Here is a 24,096-nt window from a genome sequence, read left to right on the forward strand (position 1 = left end):
GCAGAAATCTCATTTATGGAAGAATCCAACCCTTTCCTTGCCAGACCTAAGTGTAGCATTTCAAAACATAGGGGCAACTTATCCACTCATTAAGATCCCAACTAAGCAGTGCTTTTCACTATATGATTACTTCCCCCTTTTATTTTATGTTTTATTGAATGTCACCACACCCTGGGATCTTGTAGATCTTTGTTTTAGGAAGCTAAAGACAGGAGTAACACTTCAGCATTCCCCTTATGCCAGCCTCACAAGCACTCCAAGAATTAGGTGCAAAGAGAACAAACAGCTACTTTCATAGCAAACTATTTTCCCAAACAGATTTTAGCTTCTGGATATACTTATTCTGCAGCTACTTTTCCCCTTCCAGTAAGAACCCCAATTCAAAAATACCATGCTAAAGAGATTATAGCTTAACCAGCTCTTCAAACAAATATGCAGTTAAATTATTACATAACCTTTCTTTCACACAGAATTCTGGGTCTACTCCCCCTCCCATCCCCATGAACACCAGCAAGCTTACCTTGGTTAGATCCATGCCTAATCTCACTTGTGACAAGAGATGCATGATAACACTTTTATGCTCCTCTACTGATTCTCCTTCCCCATCATCTTCTCGATCGTCGGGAGGATCGAAGAGATCTGAAAGACCAATGGCTTTTGTTTTCCTCTAAGCCTTCAAGAACAGACTGTATTTAATTAGCATGTATGTAACTATCAAAAAATACAGGGTTTAAATCCTACAGTCCAGCAATCTTCCATTAGTAAAGAAACAGTAGATAAACCACTTCCCATATGTACCTTGTCATATATATCTATACAAAATCCTGCATGTACTGACCCAGCTTATACACAGATCAACAATCAGTAACTCCTTACTGAAAATTCACACAGGCCACTTACCAGCATCATTTGTGCCATTAGACATGGAAGAATTGAGGGACTCCGTGGTATCCGGACGCTTCAGGCTGCTCCCTGTGCTGCTCCGAGTCAGGACTGCAGCAGACCCTGAAGAACTAAAGAAGAGTAACAAATTCTCACAGTTCAAATGAAGTAATTCAGACCAAATTATTGTCATTTGATATTCACAGACAAGGAATTAAGTGATAGACATCAATATATGTGTAGTGACAGACATTAATATACGTGGTGCATGCTAATTCACAGAAAGCTTAGAATGGATTGTCGCTGAAGGAATGGGACAGCCTGCAGCCTCAGGTAACACCTGAAGGCTGAGAACAGCTGACTAATCTCTCTTTGAAATGTGTAGCATCTCTTAAAATTAATTCTACAATTAATAGAAAAAGAAGAGTAGATAGAGATTTTGGGGAAAGGGTACCAACTTCAAAAAATGTCTTTTAGTAAATGTGAGAGGGAACTGGCCATTTACCAAAGGCTGCAGCAAATGCACATGAAATGCACCATGGTCTCAGATTACAGCTCTGAGCTGGGGGCTTCCAAAGTTTGGTTTATATTAACAGTTTGTCAACATATACCTGATGGAATGGGAAGGAGCAGAGGAAGAAACAGCCTCCCTCGCAGACAGCTGTCTGTGGCTGAGGGCAGGGGTAATCTCACTCTGTTACACAAAGTGGCTTTTTTGCCTCCTCCACCTTTTTTTAACCAATTTCTGCAAGCAGACAAGCCATGCTCTTGTAGATACAAACTGCATTCAGCACACACTGCACACTGTCAGCTACTTACTCCATACATCGCTTTGGGGAAGAACTGCTCTGGTAGAATTCATCAGCATCATAGAACTCATCCTCACTGCTGGAGTAAGAAAAATCTGGGACTGTATTTGGAGACAGGTTGACATGGCTTGGAGAGGTGAGACTGCTGCTAGGTGCTGACTGCGCACTCCCTGTGGTGTATGAAAAATTACAGACTCAATAAAAACAAATTCTTTCAAAATCTACTTACAGTGAGAATTGTTCAAATCAATAAAGACTGATGTGAACTCAGAAGAGGAATTCACAAAATTAAAAGCAATGATTAGGCAGGTTCACACTGAGTTTAACAGATAACAAAAGGAAGGTCACAAGGAAAATCAAGAGCACAGAACACCAGTAAAGTTTAAGGACATCTCTTCCCCAGTTACTGCAAGTTTGCAATGCTGGAGACATGAAGGGAAGCTGGTAACACTCGTACATATTGTGTACACATGGTGGGGAGAAAGAGCAGCATAACTGATTTTAACCAAACACTGAAATTGGTGCTGATTTAACGCAAGATGTATGCCAATATACTGTTATCTTAACTAATTACAGGGTTTCTTGTATTTCAGTAAGAGTTACCCAGAACTGTACCTGTACTATTTGGTGTAGGAGTCTGATTTCCAAGCGATGCTACTACAGGTCCCACTGGCAAAGAGGAGGGTCGCTGCTCTGACTTGCACAACTGAGCAGGTTCTAGGGGATATTTTGATATGTTAACCCCAAAATTCAAAAGAAGATTCCACATTATTTAACGTCACCTCCAAAAATTAAACCACTTTCTATAAAAACCATTCAGACAGGAAAATGTGTAGCCATCACTTTTACCTAGCACTTATTATTTAGCAAAGATGGCATTTAAAAAAAAATGCAGTTGTTTAGCTAGAAAGCATTTGCCTTTTCTGAAAATTATAGTTTCATTTTTAAAGAGAGTGTTAGAAATGCAAGCCAGTAACAGAGAGCAAGTAAAAGACATCAGCTTATCCCCAGAACCAGGGGCAGATTGTTGAGGATGCTCCGTGCCTCCCACTCCTACCCTTCCTCAGCCCCTCTGAGCTGAGTGTGCAGCACTGAATGCACTGTGCCCCTGTCCTGTGTGACACAGAGCCTGTCCCCTCTCCACTGCACTGCAGTTACTGCTCAGCTCGTGGCTGTTTCCCAGCCTACCTGGAAGTGTGACGGCTTGGGAAGGCATCACGCTGATTCCCGATGGCTCCAAGGGACTGGGCTGATACACGGCGTCCACAGGGTTTATGGTGCTCTAGGAAAGAGAAGGAAAAGCACTTTTTTTTTTTCCTCAATTAAAATAAAATAAAGTACAGATAGCAAGAACATTGTGAGCACAAGAAATGCCCAAATGCAAGAGAGCGAATTCCTGAGAGAGGAAGTAAAACACAAATTGACAGTTGAGGACATGAGAAATACTTTCAAAGTGGTAATATTTTAATTCTTTACACAGACTGCACACTAAGCTGAATTTGCTGCAGATTTGAAGCGTCCTATAAAGAATTCTTATTTCAGGCTCTAGCTTCTAGTATGCCTTCCAATGTCCATTAATTAATATTGCATGCAAAGAGCGGAAAGTTAGATGCAAATTATCTGGCCAAAATTAGGATAGGTAATCTGTATTTTCAAAATTTTTTTTTTTCAAAAATTGATTTGTCCAGACCACAGCAGATCAACCCATAAATCAAAACAAGAATCATCAGCATGCTTAGAGCATAAAACCCTTTTCCAAACATCTTGCAATTTAAACCCCTTGATCAGTCAGAACCAAGAAAATCTTTGCTCAGTTTGCTCAGAAATGCAGTCAGTATGTTCATCCCTACCCTTTTTTTTAGGGCAGTATTTAAAGGAAGTGTCTACAACTGTTTTCCTCTACTTTGAGCCCATTAATTTCTATTTGCATTCAGACTCAGGGAAACAGGCTCATTTTAACCTTCCTCCCATTTTCCTACAAACAGCAGATTTCTTTCTTGCCTCCTTTTCTGTTTACCTGAAATTCTGAACTTTATCCTACATTTGGATGTTTGGACAATGCTCTTAGACACATAGTGTGATTTTTGGGGCTGTCTTGTGCAGGAATTGGAACAACATGATCCTTCTGGATCCCTTTCAACTCAGGACACTGTATGACTCTAAAAATCAGTGAAGAGTTCTATTCTTTTTTTTATAGCACAGAATTTATTTAACTGAAAACAGAACTATTATTCCCTATCACTAAAAAAAAGCCCATTAAATCAGGCATAAAAGTAGCTTTCTACATTTTCATTGGTGTTACTAACCAATATAAAAATAATCCAGTACATGTGCTCTTACTCCACTGCAGTCCAGCATAAAGCCAATGCCCCTTACCCATTACTCCACCTACTTGTTGAATATGCATTAAACACAGGAAGGCCCCTGTCCCACAGAGTTCACAGCTTAAAATTATGATCCCATCTTAAGAGTTAAGACTTAAAACCCAAGATGGTCATATGATATATAGGATGCTATTGCTATATATGTCTTCTTTATTTTTTAGGGAAACTAATAATCCACCTGATACAGAACTGGTGTGATAAAGGAAAGAAAGAAGTAACTCTGAATTTGTATGCAGGATTGTAACCTCATCCTTAAACAATTCTCCATAGTGCAACACGAACTGGAGTTTTTTGTTGGATATTGTGAGGGATGCCTTCATGGGCTAGAAACAGATGAAGGCAGACCTGAAAGTCTCCTACTCCGAGTTTAATAACAATTTAGTAACAATCATGCAGAAACAAGACTCATCCCACCATGGCAGCAAACACTGATCATATTTTTGCCTAAGGTTAAAGTGAAATCCTGACCTTTAGCCCAAGCTGATGTTGACCTCTACAGCATCACAATTTCAGACTTTACAATCACTGATCCATGGTTAATATTTTCTTACAGAAATACTTTTTCCTCCCTGGTCTAAGCCAGCCCACAGATAATGAGATCAGTGGCTAATCAAATTCAGACTATATTAAGCTGCAGTATCTCTGTGAAATTTCTGAGTTGCAGACCAAATGTGCAGGTCACCTGTGCCTGTGGAAGTGTCTACCTGCAGAACTTCTCTTTTCTAGGGGATATCACAGAACCTGCTCCCTCATACTAAGACCTGAACTATGTGACATCTGCAGGGCACGTAATAATTCACCTTATTTATGATAAGCATGAAACTGAAATATGCATGTGCATCTTTACTCCAAGGTTCACACCAGAAAATCCTACTGCTAAAGCTGTTTCTAGTGGGAAGACAACTAAGGCCAGGGAATTACTGTCAGCTCTAATGAAAACACATTAGGATTTTTAGAGTTTTTACTGAGACCAATCTCCTATTAAAAGTATCTGAAATGTACTCAAGTGACAAAAAAAGAACAAAGAAAGAGAAATCACATGTGACCAAAACTGAGAACGACAGAAGTTACATTAAAAATGCAGAAGTTCCATTAAAGAAGAAACATTGCTTAGACAGACATAACACAACTCTGCATCAAAGGAGCAGCACTGTAGAAAAGACAAACTATTTGAAGCACACGGAGAGCAGATCTATTTCCTACACAAAGATACTTCAGATGGAACACAAAACTATTTCTACCCCAGTCATTTCCCTTTCATCTGTTCACATGGCAGATTTTTATCTATGTGTTCAGTCACAACACTGCTGTTCAGGACACTCCATACAAAACTGACCACGCTATTTTCTAAAGACAAGGGTGTTAGCCAACCTCAGGAGCTAAGGACTCAACAGGAATTTTAACAAGACACTGGAAGCAGTAAATTAGAGAAAGGAAGAAGCATGTTGCAAAGTGAGTGGAAATTCAGGTCTCTGTTCACATGGTCTGCAGAATTAAAAGGAGATAAAGATTAGATTTAAACTTACTATAAGTCCATCTGCGTGTTTCTCCTCATTATTTTGGTCCTTAAGGAAAAAATGTTAAAAATATCAACATAACAATCTTGCATGACTTATCAGTTCTGTGCTAAGCAAGATCAGTGAGTTTCCCTCAGGAATGTTTACATTTTCAGCCATAAAATGTTCCTCATCACGTGATACAGTAACTAAACTTGGAAGACACAATTCCACACACTCACTGCACCTCTGAAGCTCAGAATTTTCTGAGGGCCTGTCCACATGAGTTTTAAAAATATCCTTTCTGCACTGCAGAGTACAATTATGGTTTACAATATGGGTGCTTCCCAAATACCTAAGAGCTCCCCAAAATATGCTCTGCAGCTCCTATAAGTCCCTGAAAGATGAAGTTCTCAATTTCTGTGATTAACACACAAGAAAGGCAGAAGTTAAAGTAAGTTGAAAGGTTTTAATTTTTTGCTTTTTGGCATCCACTAGATTTTAAAATGCTTTTCAATTATTTACTATCTCAGATTTTGAGGTTTTTTTTGCCTAGAACCATATGTGAGAGCAGGCAATGTATGGAAAACATCTGTCCTCAGGGAAAATGACATGAGCAGCAGACCAGTTAATGCCAATCTACAGCCAGCACAGTTTTAATGTACAGCAACAGTATAAATTTTACTGAACACTAAGTCAAATCTCTTCCCTTCTGCTGCAAAGTTAATCAGTACATCAATCCATAGCCTTGCCTGGTGTGAACCTTAAGACTTGTCTGCAGAGTATTTCCCTGGATTTCCAGTTACATTTTAAAGGAATTAAAAAAAAAAAAAAGGCAGTAAGTAGTACTAAGAAAGTTGGCACATATTTATGTTTTGATACTTAATACATCCTTCCTTAGCTTATACAGTTGGCAATAGGCTGTCCAAATTTCATGTCTGCCCGTTGACATTTTTGAAGCCTGGCTTTCCGTGACAAAAAGAACACCAAGGGCAACAAGTTCCACTGTGTTGCAAATTTACAAAATTCATCATTTTTTTCCCAGCACATAAACGCCCCATGTTGTGTCCATCATCTCTAAGAGCCAAGAAATAAACCACAAAGATGCTGCATGAGTACTGATGCTTGCTATGGCACCTCAGTAACGCACTAGCTGCACCTTAATGTAAGGAAGGCAGAAATTCCACACAACTGGGCAGGCAAGACTGCTGGAAATGGAGTGAAAAAGAGAAGGGAAAGATGCAAAACTAAGTATCTAAATTATAAAAGCTACTTCACAACACATATATAAGGTTTACACATCACTGGTGGACCATTACATGTACTTTATATCACACACATCAGCAAAGCTGGACATCTTCAAGTGCCACACACTCAAAGGGAACAACACAGGCCAAATGCTCCACGTGCCCATCCCACTTTGTTTATTTTGACTGCTTTTTGATAAGCAGTGTATGTATTATAACATATTCCTGTTTAGCTGGTATTTACTACATTATTTTGAAAATGTCATGGGTCACCTCAGTACGAGTGGCATAATTACACACTTGATTTACCAGCAAGTGTAATGAAAATTTAACTCTCCAAATACTAAGACAGGTAAGAATCCATGAAACAGAACAACTTAACACACAATTAAAAAAAGAAAACAAAACAAAACTCAAACAACCAAAAACACAGGTTTGCTTCAATGTTCCAAAATAGTCCACATAAGAAATGGCTGTTGTGTTGGAAACAGAAAGTTCTAAGTATGTAGAGAAATGGCAACACTGCCAAAGTACACAGATTGGCAAGTCTGTCTCCTAATGAGAAAGGCACTGTAGAAGTAAAAACGGGGTGCAGGGTGGTGTTAAGATGATTTATTCTCAGCAGTGTCAGTCAGCAGCCACACTTGCCCTACAGCCTTGGGAAAAAAACTTGCAGAATCTTAAAAGGTTCTCTACTGAAGAGCACAAAGCTACAGTCAGGCATGACACATTTTTACACAGAGATTGCATCATACATAAGCAATTTGCAGAACTGTGAAAAAAAACTCCAACCCCCCCATATCATAAATTTTTGACAGCAGTAGGAAATCAGGATACCAACACAGTTTATAGAAAAGGTGGCGGGGGAATCATGACAGAATTCCCTTGTAGTCAACAACTACAGTTGCCTGAGAAAGAAGGTGAAGAGAAGAAGCAGGAAAATAGGTCATTAAAGTAGTGGAAAATTTTTTTTCACTAATGTAGATCAACATCTTCCAATTAGCTGTGCATAAGGCACCCCTTTAACCCACCTTGTCTTCAACAGCTCCAAAAGAGCTTTAGATATGGTTTAGCAAAAAATCAAACAATAAAACCCCACTCCTTAGTGGGTAAGCTCATCTATGTACATTGGTTAATATTTAGTGGTACTGAAAGAAGGACTTCAAGGTCTGATTTAGTGCAACAAAAAGCAAGTGTTAGCACCTTTGAGGGACTCATATTCCACCTACCTTCACATTCACATGAAAGTCAGTGCAGTAAAGTACTGAACCTGATCTAAATGACTACATCTGCCACTACCAGTTTTGTCCATTATAAGCCAACCACCTAAAGAACTTCAAAAATACACTTTACATCAGCATAAGATAAGTGGTCACGTTTGCCTAACTCCCAATAAACTCACACAGAGCAGAAACAGGATTTGACAGTCAACAGAAACAAGAAAGATGACTCAGCCACCTATTATCAGCTCCGATCAACAGCCTGAAAAAGCAGATTATAATTCTGCAATTTCACATATGCTAATTACATAGCAGAGCTTTTTAAAAACACTAAAATTTCATAGGAATTAAAGTTCTGTGAAAATAAGAACTATTAGATACATTTATACAGCAATTAAGAAAAAGTGAGCTAGGAATTCCTTGCACAGTTTCTCTAACAAGCCTCCTCAATACAGCAAATCACGTATAGCTAAGAAAATCAGTATATTGCCATCTAATCTATCTACAATTGACTCCATCAAGTCCCTAAAAAATGGCATATAGTATCTACTGACTTCACTGTACTAAAACACCTCTAAATATACCCAGGACTAAAACAACAAATTAAATACTGACAAGGCTTTTCTTGCTGGCACTATAGTGAAGGATTGAAGTAGCATCACTGCATGTTAAATAAAGACTGTTCTAGCTCCAAATTCATGTGGCAGAAAACTATTTCAATGTTTCAACCCTACTACTTGTAAAGAAGTTCTGGTTTTGTACAAACCTGCTAATTAATAAACGTTTTCTTCAGAATTCTTAAGTAATAGGTATGAAACCTGAATTTCACAAAACATGCACTGATCCTTTTAGTGAACTACTTCTGATCCTGTAAGATTCTAAATACTTCAATTTTCACTGCACTCAAAATTCTGTACAACATATCTGGCATCTAAAATGAAGACAAACAGCAATATTGCATTCAAAAGCTACAAAAAATAGTTGATCTAGATCACAGAAAAAAAAAATAATTGAAGAGCCCAGGTTTATTTCTGGATAAATCAGAATGTATTCTGATTAGATCAGCCTGAAATTCTGAAAATACCTTTATTTCTTTGCAAAATACCACCTTCCTCCACTTTGGTCACAAGATATAAATCAGCAGTTCATAATTAACATATCTATATCCTAAATATAGAATGCTAAACCTGTAAGGGCAGAACTTGACAAAAAGTAAATCCAAAACTCCCCAAATTCTAAAATCTAATGAAATGTGGGTGAAAAGCTTAGCTGCATTACCCACACTGCATTCCCAATACAAGTCTAACTTCAGGAAGTTCCAGCATCATCCTGAACTTCAGACTGGGACAGACCTTGCCAAACCAGTTCAGTTATTAACATCATGTTTCTCTCCTTTTTACTTGTTAGCCACACTCTCAAATGAAGCAGAAAGAAGAGTTTTGTTAAGTTTCTGTTCTGGCACCCTGACATTTGTCTAAGTTCTTCTTTAGCCTAATAGCAAACTCTGCAAAAGAAAGTTTACCTGAAAGAAAACTTGAACCAACATGACTGTTACCATGAGCATTAACAGGCCTGCCTGCTACAGAACTCAGTATTTCAGAAACTTCATTAAAGTAATAGCATAAATCAACTTATAATGTCTTCTTGTTCCTGGCTCATATAGAAGGCACTTTTAGGTTTAAATTAGATTAATACCGTATCATTAAAATTCAGAATACTTTACTGTGTACTTACCTTAGCAATCTGTAGCAACACAATGCAGTGTTTTATTGATTCTACCATGCTCTAGGAAAACAAAAATATCAGAAAAAAATTGTATTACTATCCCTTAATATTTTGTACTTATTAGTTATACAGAATATTGGATGTGAATTAAATGGACACTCACTTCTGTAGAACCCCTACTTTCCCTTCCCCTTTTTTTCCCCAGAGATGAAGGCACAACAGCAGCAAACTGAAGTTTCCAAAGCCACACACAAGCCAGGCAGTCAGGGTGAAATGGAGGTCAGCTCCAAACTCCCAGTGCTGCAGGCAGGTAAATTGTCATGGCAAGAGAGGCTGAGGGAGCTGGGCTGCTTGAATCTGAGGAGGAAAAGGCTCAGGGAGACCTTATCAAGGGACATCAATATCTGACTGGGAAGGCAGGAGAAGAGAGAGCAAGACTCTTCTCAGTGGTGCCCAGTGACAGAACAAGCAATGGCCACAAACAGGAACACAGGAAAATCATTGGGAACAGAAGAAAACACCTTTTATTCTTTTATGGATGATCAAACACTGGAAGAGGTTGTCCAGAGAAGCTGTAGAGCCTCCAGCCTTGGAGTTACTGAAAGCCCAAACTAGATTTGGTCCTGAGCAACCTGTTCCAGCTGATGGTGCTCCAAGAATGGGGCTCAGATCTTCAGAGGCCCCTTCCAGCCTCAACTATTCCATGATTCCAAGGTGCTAGACAGAAACCTGAACACAGCACCAGAACCAGGCTGCTTCTGCCATCACGATGTTGGACCTAATATGGATTCCCATTTTTCTGTAAAAAGGCTTTGAAAACTTTCCCAAGAAAATAAGGTGAATTTCAGAATCTTTATATAATAGATACAAAAATTGAAGAAACTTACACTAGTTGTTTCTTTGAGACCTTCAATTTTCTGTAAAAAAAAAAAAAAAATCAAAATAGTGTGGTTAAAGACTAAATTTCCAGCATCTGGTTTGACCTAAATACTGTATAAACACAGTATTTTAATTTGAAATTGGGAGAGGGAGAAAAGCCCTTAACCAACATGTGAAAGACTATTTCCATATGTAGACAATTTTCAAGACAAGACTGAAGTCAAACTGATAATTAAAGCTTAAAGATGACAAAGTTAGGAATTTCTAAACAGTGACATTATACATACCTACCCATTAAAATCTGTACTTCATTTTTGCATAACATCAACAAAAATGAAATGCAGCATGGAGATCCTAAGTTCACTTTGTATCCTTATAAACTGCACTGAATGCTGGCACATTTCAACACTGTTACATGAAATGACCATCATTCAAGTACAATAAATATTTGCAGTTAAGCACAGTTTAAAACAAATCACGGAAAGTAACAGTGCACACATGCTCTTTCTATGCCTCCAGTAAAAGTGCATCTGGAAATCTGCCTACTTAATTTTATCTAGAAACACTGGTTCATAAAGATTTCCTGTGTGGAACTGCACCTCAGGCATGCAAAAGGCATCTGCATGCCATGTTCCACATCAGCGTGACCTGGTTCAGGAGCAGATGCTTCCTGTTGATGTCCTTGGCTCTGTTTGCAGAAAGCAAAATCACTAAACTGGACTCAGCACTGAACCTCTACGAATGCAATTACAGGACCTCTTTGTTTTGATTAATTTGAGCGTCTCATGTGACTTGAGTAACAATCTTCTTGATTCTTGAATAATCAAAGTGTGTAAAGGATCCTTTTCCCCCACCAGGCATTGCAAGCCAAAGCTTACACTGTAAGAGAGGAACATGCAGCTATAAATCTACAGGAATGAACAGTCCCAATTTGTGGATTAAAAAGAAAAGAAATGCAGTGACAGCCTCTCAGGCAATTCCTGGGGGAAGATTTTCAGTTGTGCTCTAGATACTACTCAGAGGATGCTGTACATTTTCTTCAGGATTAATTGGCAAGAGCTGGCCAAACAGAACCCAGACTCAGCCTTTCCTACTGGAAAGACTGGACCATGTTTATTTAGGATGTATCATATGAGGGGTGTTATATCATGAAGTTATGTTATATTTACTCCTGTTGCTACCAGAGAAACATGCCAACAGCTAAAAAATCCTTGGCTTTGTTTTTCACATCTCTACGATACTTCCAGTCTAAATTTTATCAGCACATATCGAAGAAAGCATTTTAAATATGACAGCATAGAAGTTTTGAGCCTTTTAGCACCAAAATAAGAATAGGCAATGTACCCAAACACACAAATCTTGTTAGATGAAAGATGATGCAGATGAAGGAAATCATGCAGTCTCGAGGCTTTACAGCCAACTGGAAGCAGTCATCAGCAGCTTTGATCATTCTTTACCCATTTTTTTCCCCAACATGTTATATTTACAAACCAAATAAACTGAGATCTCAGTTCCTTCAGTGACATCACCTTTGCTGAAAATAAGAAAGCGATCTCAGGCCATGTGATGTAATTCAGTGATGTTGGTTTCTCCCCGCCCATCTGTAATTTTCCAACCAGGACACTAAGACATTGTTATTCTTACACACAGGTACAGACAAAAGGGTAATTTTGTCAAAGATCACATGGAAGATCCAAGAGAGAAAAAACCTCAGGGCAAGCAGATTTCTAAGGCTTTTCCACAAATTATACAATCATAGTTTTTTCCTCTATGGAACTGAATCCTTTGTGAGCTGGCCAAATTAAGCAGTAACATTTTGCATTGATCCAGTATTTTCCATCACATTTGTGCTTTGTGACCACCTTGCAAGAAGACAGCACACACAAATTTGATAATTTAGACACTACAAAATTGTAAGGAAAACCATAAGCAAGTGTGTTGAAGATAAAACATGTTACCAATTAAATAAAAAAATCAAATACCATTTACTACTAGCACTTATCATAATTGTCTCTTTTCAACATCCCTAGTCTTTGAAAACTGATGAAGATAAAATTTTAGTTAGACAGTTCCCCTAGTTTTAGGTAATGAATACACATATTTTTCATCTGAAACATCAATTTCCTGCAGATTTACATTTGCAGAATGCAGATTTACAACTGCAGAATGCAATTTCCTATATATAATCTAATCAAACTGCAGGCTGCTGCTGAAACTACTCCCTCTGTTTGCGGCTCATTGCATCTCCTTGACATCTAAATTTTTAGGAAATCACTAAGAAAGCTAATTTTATCTCATCCAACATGATTTTTGCCTCATTCAACAATCATGTGACTACAGAGGGATCAGCTTATCCAGCAGAGAGAGGCAGCAGAGGCACGTAGGGGTAGCTGACTCATGGTTCAAATCTGTAAGGTGCAACCCAAATCTGTGTGCTCAGCCTTGGATTTACTTCACAAAAAGCGCTTGTTTTGAACCAAACAGCTTAAGCAGGCTACACTTCCCTCCCAAATCCTGTTAAGAATTGTCAGCTTTGTTCCAGCCTGCAAATATGCACCTCTTTGCTGTTCTGATGCCTTTGAGTGCCTCAGTTTTACTTTCCCTGCTGTGTGATCAAGTTAACTACACAGAACTAAACAGAAAAGCTTTCCTGGAGTTCTCACCAGTAAAATCGTTCACACTGTAAGAAAGCAAGGTCCTATCTTGTCTTCACCTTGAAACACCAGTACCCACAGATGACACCCCCTCCTTTCCTTCAGATACAAACACTGTACCCCACCAGAAGATTCAGCAGAACTGGCAGCACTGCTGCTTGTGCATGATCCCACCATATCCTGCTAGCTGCACTTCTGCTAGAAATAGCAATGCAGCACAGGGAACTGATGAAAATCCCTGTATTTTCATCAAATCTACATCTGCTCTGTCTCCATCCAAGTTCAAGAGACAACCACGCTTCAGAAGGAAGATAACCAGGAGATCTTGAGGCATCTCAGAATACCTATATCCTATGCCATCATCTTCAAAAGACCTAATATTCTGTAACTAAAAGCCAGCTCATCCAATGCTCTGTGAATTTGCAAAAACAACAGCTTGGGTTTGAAATCTCTGGCCATAAACAGTTGCAGAACAGCACTCAGCTGGTTGGGAAGCACTTAAAACTTAAATATCCCAAACTGGTTCGCTTGGAGGAAAGAACTATGGGTTTGATGGAAGTATCCTGCAGATTACACTCAGCTCATAACCTGATAGCTGAACCATACTTCCATAAACAAATAGGAAAACTGCTAAATACCATATCAAAAAACCTCTCAGTACAGGAAGAGGTGTGATCAAAAGAGTGCTTTGTCAAGCCTTTTTCATTTTTAATAGAGAATAAATGGAATCTGTAATAGAAACCCTCATCAAGATTTAAAACCAGAGGAAGCCGACCTCTTCTGAATGAGCCTCCTCCTTTCTCTATAAAGTCAATCCATCTGTACCACAGATACCTTGCAGAGATAAATAAAGAAGTCAGCACAACATGTGGAAAATCTCTAGGGATTAGGAGCACTGCCACAGGAAAAAAGCAAAGTACTGCCTGATCTGCAAAGTAGCATCTGGAGGGAGGTCAAAATTGAAGGACAACTCTTCCCAGTAAGACACACTGAAGGAGAAATACAAAATCCTTAGACCTTACTGTTATGGTCAGTTGTCTACAGATTAAACACACAGAGAGACGTACTTCAAAGTCCTTTAAAAAGCCTGTACATGAGAAAGAGCTCCCCAAGACACCACCTAGCACATCAGGCAAGATGAGTAACACTTGAAAGTTCACAACCATTATAAAGAAGTAAATTAATCACAGAAAGCATCAAACAGTTTTCAAAACAGGAACCAAACACCAAGAGAACACTTATTTCTCACAAGAGACACTGAGGGAGGGAACCAGGATGAAACACACCACTACTTTATGATATTGAAATTACTGCATTTGCTGAAAAAAAGCAACTCCTCTGTAATAAACCTTTCATAAGGAATTGTTAAATCCTTCCTCCACACACACAAATTAATACATGAAGCCAGCATGACACTTAATGCCAAACCCATAGCACCAAGGTATGTGCCAGCCTTTCCTGAACAGTGCTTGAACTCAGACCTACAAAGCAGACTTTGGAATGGAACAGGAGGGGATGCAAAGAATACACAGCACTTAAGTGAACTACACCCTTGCTAAAAGAGCAGTGCTCCCCACTACTACATTTCTGGCACCCTCACTTCAGGTGAATGAATTGTGGTATTCTCAGATTTCCAATGTGCCACAGACTTACACAGGATGCAGACTGATTATGTGAAATACACGATTAGGAGTATTTATTTTTTTTCCTTCAGAATAGCTTTGTAATTCCCACCAACTCATCCTCGTTAAAGATTAAAAAGTAGCAAATTTAAGTTAAAATTATTTCAACTGTTGGATAGCAGAGGAGCAATTATTTCTGACAGACTGAAACTTTTTTAATGTTATCACACCCAGTATTAGCAAAATTTTTGTTTGCAACTTAGTCACAACACAAATGTTATCAGTTACTCAAATTGCTTCAAGTGATTTTGACAACTCAATAAATGTGTACTTTGTATTTCTATAGACGACAGCACAAAACCATCTGACAAACAGGCAATTTTTAAGAAAAAATGTACTTGCTTTTCTCTGTTCATCATCTTTGCAGTTCTGGAGTTTTTCATCAAAGAGCTAAAAGAAAGAGATACTTGTGAAAATACTGAAAGTGTTATTTTTCCATATAAAATCAGACAAAACCACCAACATTTTAAAACCAAAAAGATTTAATAAGTATTAAAGTCATACAACCCTGGTAGTAGGATCCAAAGCAGTTTTGGCCTGAGATTTCTTTACAGCATTTGTGATATAACAAATTTGTAACTAATTTCTCACATCATCCCATCCTGTAAGAGATCAAATCTCACAGCTCAGCTTGGCATGGTTCTACCATAATTTGAACAAAAAGGAGAAGTTAAGTAACACAAGCGAACTCATCAGAACACCTCCAGCTTCCTTTCTTCTGTTTCAGCAAAAACCTTTGGGGCATTTAACCAAATGAGCCTCAACCCTCACCAACCCTTCCAGGTACCTTGATTCAGGTACATGATTCAAACCATGTAAGATTTGTAAGCATATTTTTTGGAAGATATGACTTCCTAGCATTAATTTATGTTTATTTTCTTAAAAGTGGGATATGAGATGCAACAAAGCAAAGTGAAACAAACCCTCACTGAAAAGTTTGCACATGCATTTAACACAAGCTGAGCTGAAAGAGTTAACAGAGGCCTCTGAGGGCACCCTAAAGTGCACACACAACCATGAAGTTGTTCAAGGAAGAGAAAAGATTACAGATAATGTTAAAAGTTTGTCACATCCCCCTTTTTGCTCAGAGAAGAGGATGTAATTTTTAGGAAGTGAGCTGCAGTTCTTCACTCAACTGCCTCCCTCAAACCTACTCATGTGTTCCCTTTCCCTTGAGGGGTGATTTCTAGTTCTAAAAAAAGACTGTGATCTTGGTCTCTGCCCATTCTCAAACTGACTCATCTTTCATCATTAATTAATTTCTATTCCCCTCCCCCCAGCTGGCCTGAAATAACAATTAGAAGGTGTAAAGATTTAAATACCTTCTGTCAGTGAAGTGATGGCTCCAGAGTGGCAGACAAAGACAGCTCCTGACCAAGTCTTTGCAGGGCAGCTCTGAATTTTGTTTGCATCTCCTCTGGCTACCTTCATTTTTGCTGTTGTGCTCATCCCCCTCTCCACCCTACCCTCCAACCAAATTTTTGCTGAATATATCACGTGCAATACCTGCACATTATATCAGGGGAAAAACTCCAACCCAGCAGAACTGAAGCAATTTAAAAGTAATTTTAACCTGCTGAGTCATGGGGGAAAAAAGTGTCCTAAGCAGCAGCAAAACGTGTTTTTCTCAATAAGGTGAGTACTGAGAGATACGACCTCACTGTTCCTTGCATTCCCATGTACTCTTAAAATACAAAGTTTAAAGGGCTGTATTCTACCACATTCCTACAGAATGTTTTCACTCAAGGACAAAGCATGGATTATCTACCACCACTGCAACAAACTCTGAAACTGTTTGCCAAGTGTAATTATACATCACTTGACAAAATCTTCTCAAGATAGATCCTAAAATGCTATGCAACACAGTGATATAATTACGTTTTGAAATGAAACTTAACTTATTTAACCTTGCCATTTCCATAAAGGTTTTGTATAAAACAGAATCTTTCAGCCATTGCAAACCATTTTATATCAATCTGTTTGAGCTATTCTAATTTTAACTCCATTCTAACAATCGTAAGAGAAAGGCATTTTCATCTTGACTGACTCTCTTTGTTGAGCTTCCTTTCAACCTGGCCTTGAAAGCCAGCCTGACAAACAGACCCCCAACACAGTAAATGCAGTATTTAGTTACCATACCTTCAACTGGTCTATCAAGATCTGTAAGTAAGCATCAGCCTCAGTAAGTTTCTTGTCAAAATCATGAACACTGGGAACAAATCCTGAATCCACACCCTAAAAATAAGTAAACAAATCAAAATCAAATATTTAATTAATGTTTCAGAGAAGAAAAAAACCCATAACAACAATATGGTTTTGCCTGCCATCTGACTGAGAAAATGCTGCCTTGCCTCTCATCCTGCCACGTGCAAACACAGGCACACAGCTGAACACATTTGGCTTCTATTTGCAGCTAAATCAGTAACAGTAAATTGCTCCACATTTTCAGAGGGGGTATAATCATCACACACCAGAGTATTTCATTACTTATGATTGAACAAAGTCTCTTTAATTACACTGATTAAAGTTTTTTTATAAAATATAAAGGAGAATTCACATTTTTCTGAAGACCGTCTTGTGATTCCATATGCTTACATTTCAGCTAGGGAAGCCCAAACCATACCCAATTGGATAACTGCACTTTTCACATTTCAGACAGTATTGCTCAACTCCCAGCTCCCTAGCTAAGAACTGCTAAATCCTTTCTTAAATACCTTCGAACTGAAAAGTTCAAAATTATTGGTCCTGGTTGACACAGTTCCTTTACACCTACAATGATGTGTATCCTTGTCACTGTATCTGAATTTTGACATTTTGTTTCACACACACCACCACGGACAAAGTATCAGTGCTATGAGAATGATTACTTTATATTTCCTTGCTTGGAAACTTGTTTCTCCTAATAATACAACACTCAGAGCACACTTCAGCATATAACATAATTCCTATCTTTAAAGTGATACACCACTGACTTAAAGACCCAAAAGAACTCCCCCTGGGATACCACATCTTTAATTGGAGGAAAGAAAAGAGAGGATTCTTGATTACTTCTGCCTTCATGCACATATGCTATGTAAACACATTAAAGGTTTATTTATATAATACCTTTAATGCAAATGGAACTGTGAAACAAACACTGAAGCATGCCCTGTTTGAAAAAATTGTACACTGTAAGATAAACATATATAGGAGGAAAAACCCATGAAGGATAAAGAAGCAAACATCAGTTATAACAGAAACATAATCCTGAGAACATCACAGCAGTGACAACTTTGCTACCAGCCTCAGTATTTTCACCTGTATTCACATTGATCTCAAACAGGACAACTTCAAGCTCTTATGAAACCATCAACTGCTGTGGATCTCAGGAGTCTGAGCATATAAAAATCAACCAGTGGGGAAAAACATTTCACGTGGGGGAAGATAGGCAACCTGTATTTGTAAAATTCCACATTAGTGTACCATTTTCTTTGGCATTGTTTGCTCTGCCAGAACAGACAGTTTCTCTTATTTTGGTATGATAACAGGCCATCACATTAAGAGTTTCATTGATGGCTCTTTAGAGGTGTGAACACTTGTGTGCAGTAGTGGAATGACTTGCACAGTATCACACACAGCCTAAAACATAAACCCATCCACTGACTGCAGAAAATATTACTCTTTACTCATTTGCTACAGATGGGTATGCAGATCTTGACAACAGCCCTACAGGAGTAAATCTATCCATACAGATGAGTTTGTAAATCAGTATTAAAAGAAGATACTTCGCCCTGTATTAGACAGTCAACACCAGACAAATTTAGAAATAGTGTTTTGAAAGAAGCAGGGAGAAGAAGACAAGAAAAAAAGCATTTTTCTGACTATGACAAAACATATATAAAAAGCACCGAGTGTAACAATTTATCAAAAAAACTAATAGGCAGAAGGGAGAGTGCTCTCAACCAAGCAACTTTTGATACTCCCTCAAACTAGTTTAAATTACACCGAAACTACATGTGAAGTCATGTAATATTAGTATTCTATTTCCTTGTTGAAAATGGAATTGTCAGTTCAGCTACCAGCCAACTCCATCAGTTCAGCAAATGGTCCTGCAAGCTCAGTTAAGAATTCTGGAGGTCAGGTTTCATATACCAAACCACGTGAACTATACAGGAAATTTCTGCTGAAGATACTATACAGAAATATAGTTTACAGTGCATGTTACCTGTAAGCTGCATCAAAATGCTAATTTTTATTTCAGTCCTCACTCCATGACTACTAGTATGTAACTATCTGGCGTTTTTAGTGGTGGCTTAAAGATAAAATGCCATTCTTAAATTTCAGGCTCTTAGAACTAAGGGAAAAGCTGATCAAAACATTCAGTGTTACAACTGAGCAGACACCCACACAAAACACAGAGTGAGAATTGTAACCTAAAAAGTTCTATTAGAAAATTAAAACTTCAATCAATGTAAAGAGAAAGCCATAAAACCAGGTATAATGTCAAGCTGAACATAGCACAGAGATGAAACATAAGAATAATTTTGCAAAGCACAGCTACTTAAAGCTGCACCACATCACCAGTTTGCTCTGGGGTTACTAAGAAGAAATTTGATAACCTTCTCAGCAAATTTATTAGTCTGTGTTACGTGATATTAGGTTAATAATTTTAAGTTCTCATATAGTTTAGAATTGAAAACCAAAAGATACTTGGAGAAGTGAAGAACTTGAGCAATACCACAGAAAAAAACCAGCCTGCATAAATAGCAAAATCAATCAGTATTTCAAACACAGCAGTAATTTGGAAAGAGCAGATATATGAAGCAGATTTGCATAACAAATGTTTATTTCTTGATTTTCTGGTCACTCAAAGCCACAGTAAAGGTAAAATGGGGACCCTTTCTCTTCTTCCCTGCCATGAAGTAAGTGAGGCTTCAAAAGAAAGGTGAGCAGTGTCACTAGAACAGCATTTAACTGCTTGTTAAACTTACACATTAGGAATCTGCACATCTCAAGGAGCAATCAAATTTTTATGAGGAATTTGTAAAATACACTGCTCACCTGTTCACAGACTGACAAAACAGGTTGCCTGCAGATATTGTTGCACCTCCACCCTTGGAGGGCAGAGTTCAAAACTCAGCTGGATTAGAACAGGAATCCAGACTATTTCTGATCTTCAGAAATACATGGACCCTATCTTACTGTCAGTACCTGTCTGAAGTAGTATGAACTTGTTTTTCCATTGAGTAACTACATCTATTTGTAAGTACACTTAATTAACCTCAAATAATGACTCTGTGTTCAAGTAAATTTAAAGAATTAACAGATGAAATAGCTGCAGAAGCAAGTAATTAAAAAAATTTTAGTCTGCCCACCACCTCCCAAGTCAAGAAGTTTGGTGTCAAAATAAGTTGTTTGATGTCTGACTGTTCCCCACCAAGAAAACCGTACTGATAAGAACTCTAGGGAAAAGAGAAAAAGGTACCATAGCATTCTTTCCCTCATCCTCCCTCCCTCCCACAACTTCTGGAATGTTCCTCCCCTTCAGGACACATCCAAAGCTTAAGGGCCAGATACTACAGGGCACATCTCAATGCCAGTGTTTGCAGGAGGAGGCAGGGCCCAGCAGCACTGACCACTCTGAGGTGTCCCAGTGGGATCTGCATGATCTTCAGTGAGGTGGAATGACCAGACAGGATGGTTTTCCCAGGAAAGGGAAAATGCTGGTGTGGAGTTGAGTAAACAACTCTCATCCTAACAGTCCTGCAAAATTACTCCCTTCACACACAACCCTTTTTTTTGGAGGAGGTAAACAGGAGGGCAACAACAAAACATAACCCAATTAAAAATACACATTATGAGCCTTATTCTCACTACAGAGCTGCTAGGACCAAGGGAGTTTACATGTTGTTTCCTCGTCCTCCAAATTAGAAGTCACACATATCTCTAAAGCATTTGTATTCAAAACTTGTCCATGCTGAGAAATAATTCAGCCTAATTGAAACCAGTTCTTTCAAACTCAGATGGGATGAAAAGCTTGCATCATCCTTAGAAGAAGCATACCAGAAAAATTCAAATATATTTCTCAAATAAAAGCATTACAATAATAGCTTTCCTGGGGGAGGAAGACAGAAAGCTGTACAGAGCAGACTTTTTTATCTTTTTGAAGACACTTCTGCAACATTCTTCATCTAATTAGGATTCCAAATCCAACAAAAATTCCTGTGTAAGTTAGTTTGAAGGAGTGAATAAGAAAGTTTTCCTTTCATCCACGATATCTCATCAGAAACAGATTCCCTGCCTATATCATGCTTGATTTTGACAAGTTGGACATTGCCTGTAAGTATCACTTATAAAAAACTGAAGAAAAACAAGAAATCAACTTGTAAGCCACTAAACAAGGGCACTTTAGTGGCAAAAACAACTCTATTTTTTTTTCCTCTTCTAGATTTTTATGCAATATTTAAAGCTCAGAATGTGTTTGGAAACAAATATATGAGTTCTGGAAAGCATACAAGCCTTCCAAACAGTCAGAATATTGCAATTCTTATGGGGGGGAAAAAAAAAAGTTCTACTTTTCAAAACACATAATGCTTAGCAAAGATTGTGTGGCTGCAGATATTACCAGATCTTCTAGGAAAACAGTTCAGAAAACAGAAGTATTTACACACTGATGGAAATTTCTGTCTTTAAAGCACAGGTTACAATTTTGAAGCCTCACAAATACGAAGTATACACTAGAGTCCCATTCCTTTACCTTATAATCTATAATCAGTGTAGATAAAGCACATGTTCTAGGGTACTCACCCACTATCCTGGTTATTTTGTTAGCAAAGTCTGAAAAGAGCAGCATGGCTGCCAACCCTATGCCCTTCCACCAGCACTTGAAACACATCTATACTGGATATACTCTTAATCTAAAAGAGCCTGGGTTTAGCTTTATGCAAGCATTCTTGACTCACACTAGAAGAGCACCGAGAAGCCAGTAGTATTATTGACATAATATACTTGAGAGTGTAATATAATTAACATATAAGCAAAGTTTTACTCCACCTTGTGTTCTTGCTTGCAGCTTTAGAAAGGTCAGAAGAAATCCTGGTTAATGTGACACTAAGTGAACTGCTACTATCAACATTTCATAAACACTTTGCACCAGCATAAATGAACCAGAAACAAATAGCTCCCCTGCTGTTTACTCTTGCTTTTACTCTGCTCTTTCTTCTGAGTCAGCATAAACATTTACCTTGTCACATAAACAACTCAATGTGGAAACTCATCATTAAAAATAAACTCAGAGAGAGCAGCAAGAAAAGCAATTTTAAGTTCCAAATTCTACCTTTCTTGCCACACTGCCTCTTCCTTTTTGCTAGAAGTGAGACAGGACTGCTTCCAGCAGCAGCACCAACTCCCACATGTTGGTGAAGTCGTGGTGTAGCTCCGTGTTGAAGCCATTTTATCACTCTTCACAGCAGCCAGCACAAAGCCTTAGAATCAAGTTTTCTTATAGTTTGCAACTTAGGAAGTAAACATCTTGCTTCAATTATGGAATTATCAACCTGCAAAGCAATTAAGTTTTACTTAATTCCTTTCACTTTTATGGTGGTTAGAAATGGCCCACCTTTGGACTTTGTAATTTCAGTTGTTTTGTCTCTATAGACTCCTTTCAGAGGCTGAAATAGTTTAGTGTAGATCAAATAAGAAAGTTATTGTGTTACTGTGGTCCTAAAAGACATGAGCTATCCATTACAACGCATGAGACAATTCCAGAGCCAAATTCCACTGCCCAAAAGTACTTGTAGCACTAGGGTGCTGCTAGGGTGTACTTGACAGGCAGCAAGGAAAGCAGACAATTAGAAGCATGTCCTGTCTGAGTGGACTGCTGGTTGACATAAGATGCTGCTGAGGAACTAGAGAAAATGTGAGATAACTTATCTCCCTACATAAACAAGAAACTTTAGCCACAATATGCCTTCACCCCATGCATACCCTCCCCCTTAGGTCCTGCTGGTATGAGGCAATCCATGTGCTGCCACTGCAAAGCAACAGGCCTGCTAATGCCACAACAGTAACAACTTGGGGGGGATAAGGGGAAAAATGCTGGGGGTTCAGAATGACATTTCCAGTAGTATCACACCATCTGTTCAATGACTTTTCCATAGACAAAGTTAATACTAGAACAACTATGCTTATTTTTAGCAATAGCTTTAATACAAGTGCATACAAAAACACAGCAAGCAGAACAACACACTTCAGTTTCAAAATTCAAACAAAGCAGGCTTCAAGTGTGTCTGAAACATTTCCTCCCTATTGTTGTTCCCTTTGGATACGACATTACTAATTGTCAGCCCTCTGGACAGTTTGGGTCCCTTTACACATTATGTGTATTTATGACTCAGTTCCTTGACTGCAGGTCATCTGAGGCTTGGAGGGAGGGGGTCAGAAGTGTGTTTTATTCCGTGTTTCAAAAACATTTCCATTACAAATACTGAAGGACAACACAGTAGAACATTTAGGCAAAAATAAAACTAGGAAGATTAATCAGACTAGAGAACACACAGACACCACCTCACCTCTCCACCTCGCATTAACTCGTAATCCTTCCTGATTTGGTTCACACAACACATGAACCACCTGGGGTTTGGTACAGTTTCTCAAAGCACGGATGAGTGTTTGATACAGTGAAGTCAACTTTGAGTCTGACTTTCAAACTTGAACACTCCTGTACCAGAACAGGCAGACTGAAAGCAGCATGGAAATATGAAAAAAAGACTCTGAAAAGATAAAATATTTTGGACAAAACCAGATGCCTAAAGGTTGTGACTGTCAGCCACGTGTTTCGTTTGCGACAGAAACTAAGAACCTAAGAAAATGCCTTTACAGAAAATAATCTCTGCCGCGGCACTCAGACCCTGCCATCCCGCTGAGCCAATAATCCCACGAAGAACCCGTCTGACTGTTTTGTCCAAAGGAAAAGAAAGCGAAAGAAGATCAAGTGCATGAAGCGCCGTTTTTTTCAAAGGCTATTGAAACCAAGGCGTGTTTGTGCATCCGGACGGCAGCATCCCTGCGGGCACACGGCACCTGGCGGCACTCGCTGCTGCCCGGAGCCACCCCGGGGGCTCCGTGCCCGCGGTGCCCG

The 24,096-nt window shown here is 38.6% G+C and overlaps 1 protein-coding gene across 3 annotated transcripts in view; it reads right to left on the minus strand.

The window, feature by feature from the left end:
• OSBPL9 (oxysterol binding protein like 9) overlaps positions 1-24,096 on the minus strand; it is a 48,320-nt gene that overhangs the window by 6,320 nt on the left and 17,904 nt on the right. Inside the window, exons 4-13 of one of the 3 annotated variants that reach the window (XM_017743522.1) lie at positions 17,118-17,213; positions 15,321-15,368; positions 10,651-10,680; positions 9,773-9,823; positions 5,602-5,640; positions 2,880-2,973; positions 2,307-2,408; positions 1,702-1,861; positions 901-1,013; positions 521-639 (exon numbers count right to left, since the gene is read on the minus strand). In XM_017743522.1, coding sequence (XP_017599011.1) covers positions 521-639; positions 901-1,013; positions 1,702-1,861; positions 2,307-2,408; positions 2,880-2,973; positions 5,602-5,640; positions 9,773-9,823; positions 10,651-10,680; positions 15,321-15,368; positions 17,118-17,213 — 852 coding nt within the window. Of the gene's footprint in view, positions 1-520; positions 640-900; positions 1,014-1,701; positions 1,862-2,306; positions 2,409-2,879; positions 2,974-5,601; positions 5,641-9,772; positions 9,824-10,650; positions 10,681-15,316; positions 15,369-17,117; positions 17,214-24,096 lie in introns of those variants that run through there. The other 2 variants (XM_017743523.1, XM_008640745.2) reach the window with 2 other exon arrangements.

The sequence above is a fragment of the Corvus brachyrhynchos genome, unplaced genomic scaffold (assembly GCF_000691975.1).
Source record: "Corvus brachyrhynchos isolate BGI_N302 unplaced genomic scaffold, ASM69197v1 scaffold48, whole genome shotgun sequence".
Lineage (NCBI taxonomy): Eukaryota > Metazoa > Chordata > Aves > Passeriformes > Corvidae > Corvus > Corvus brachyrhynchos.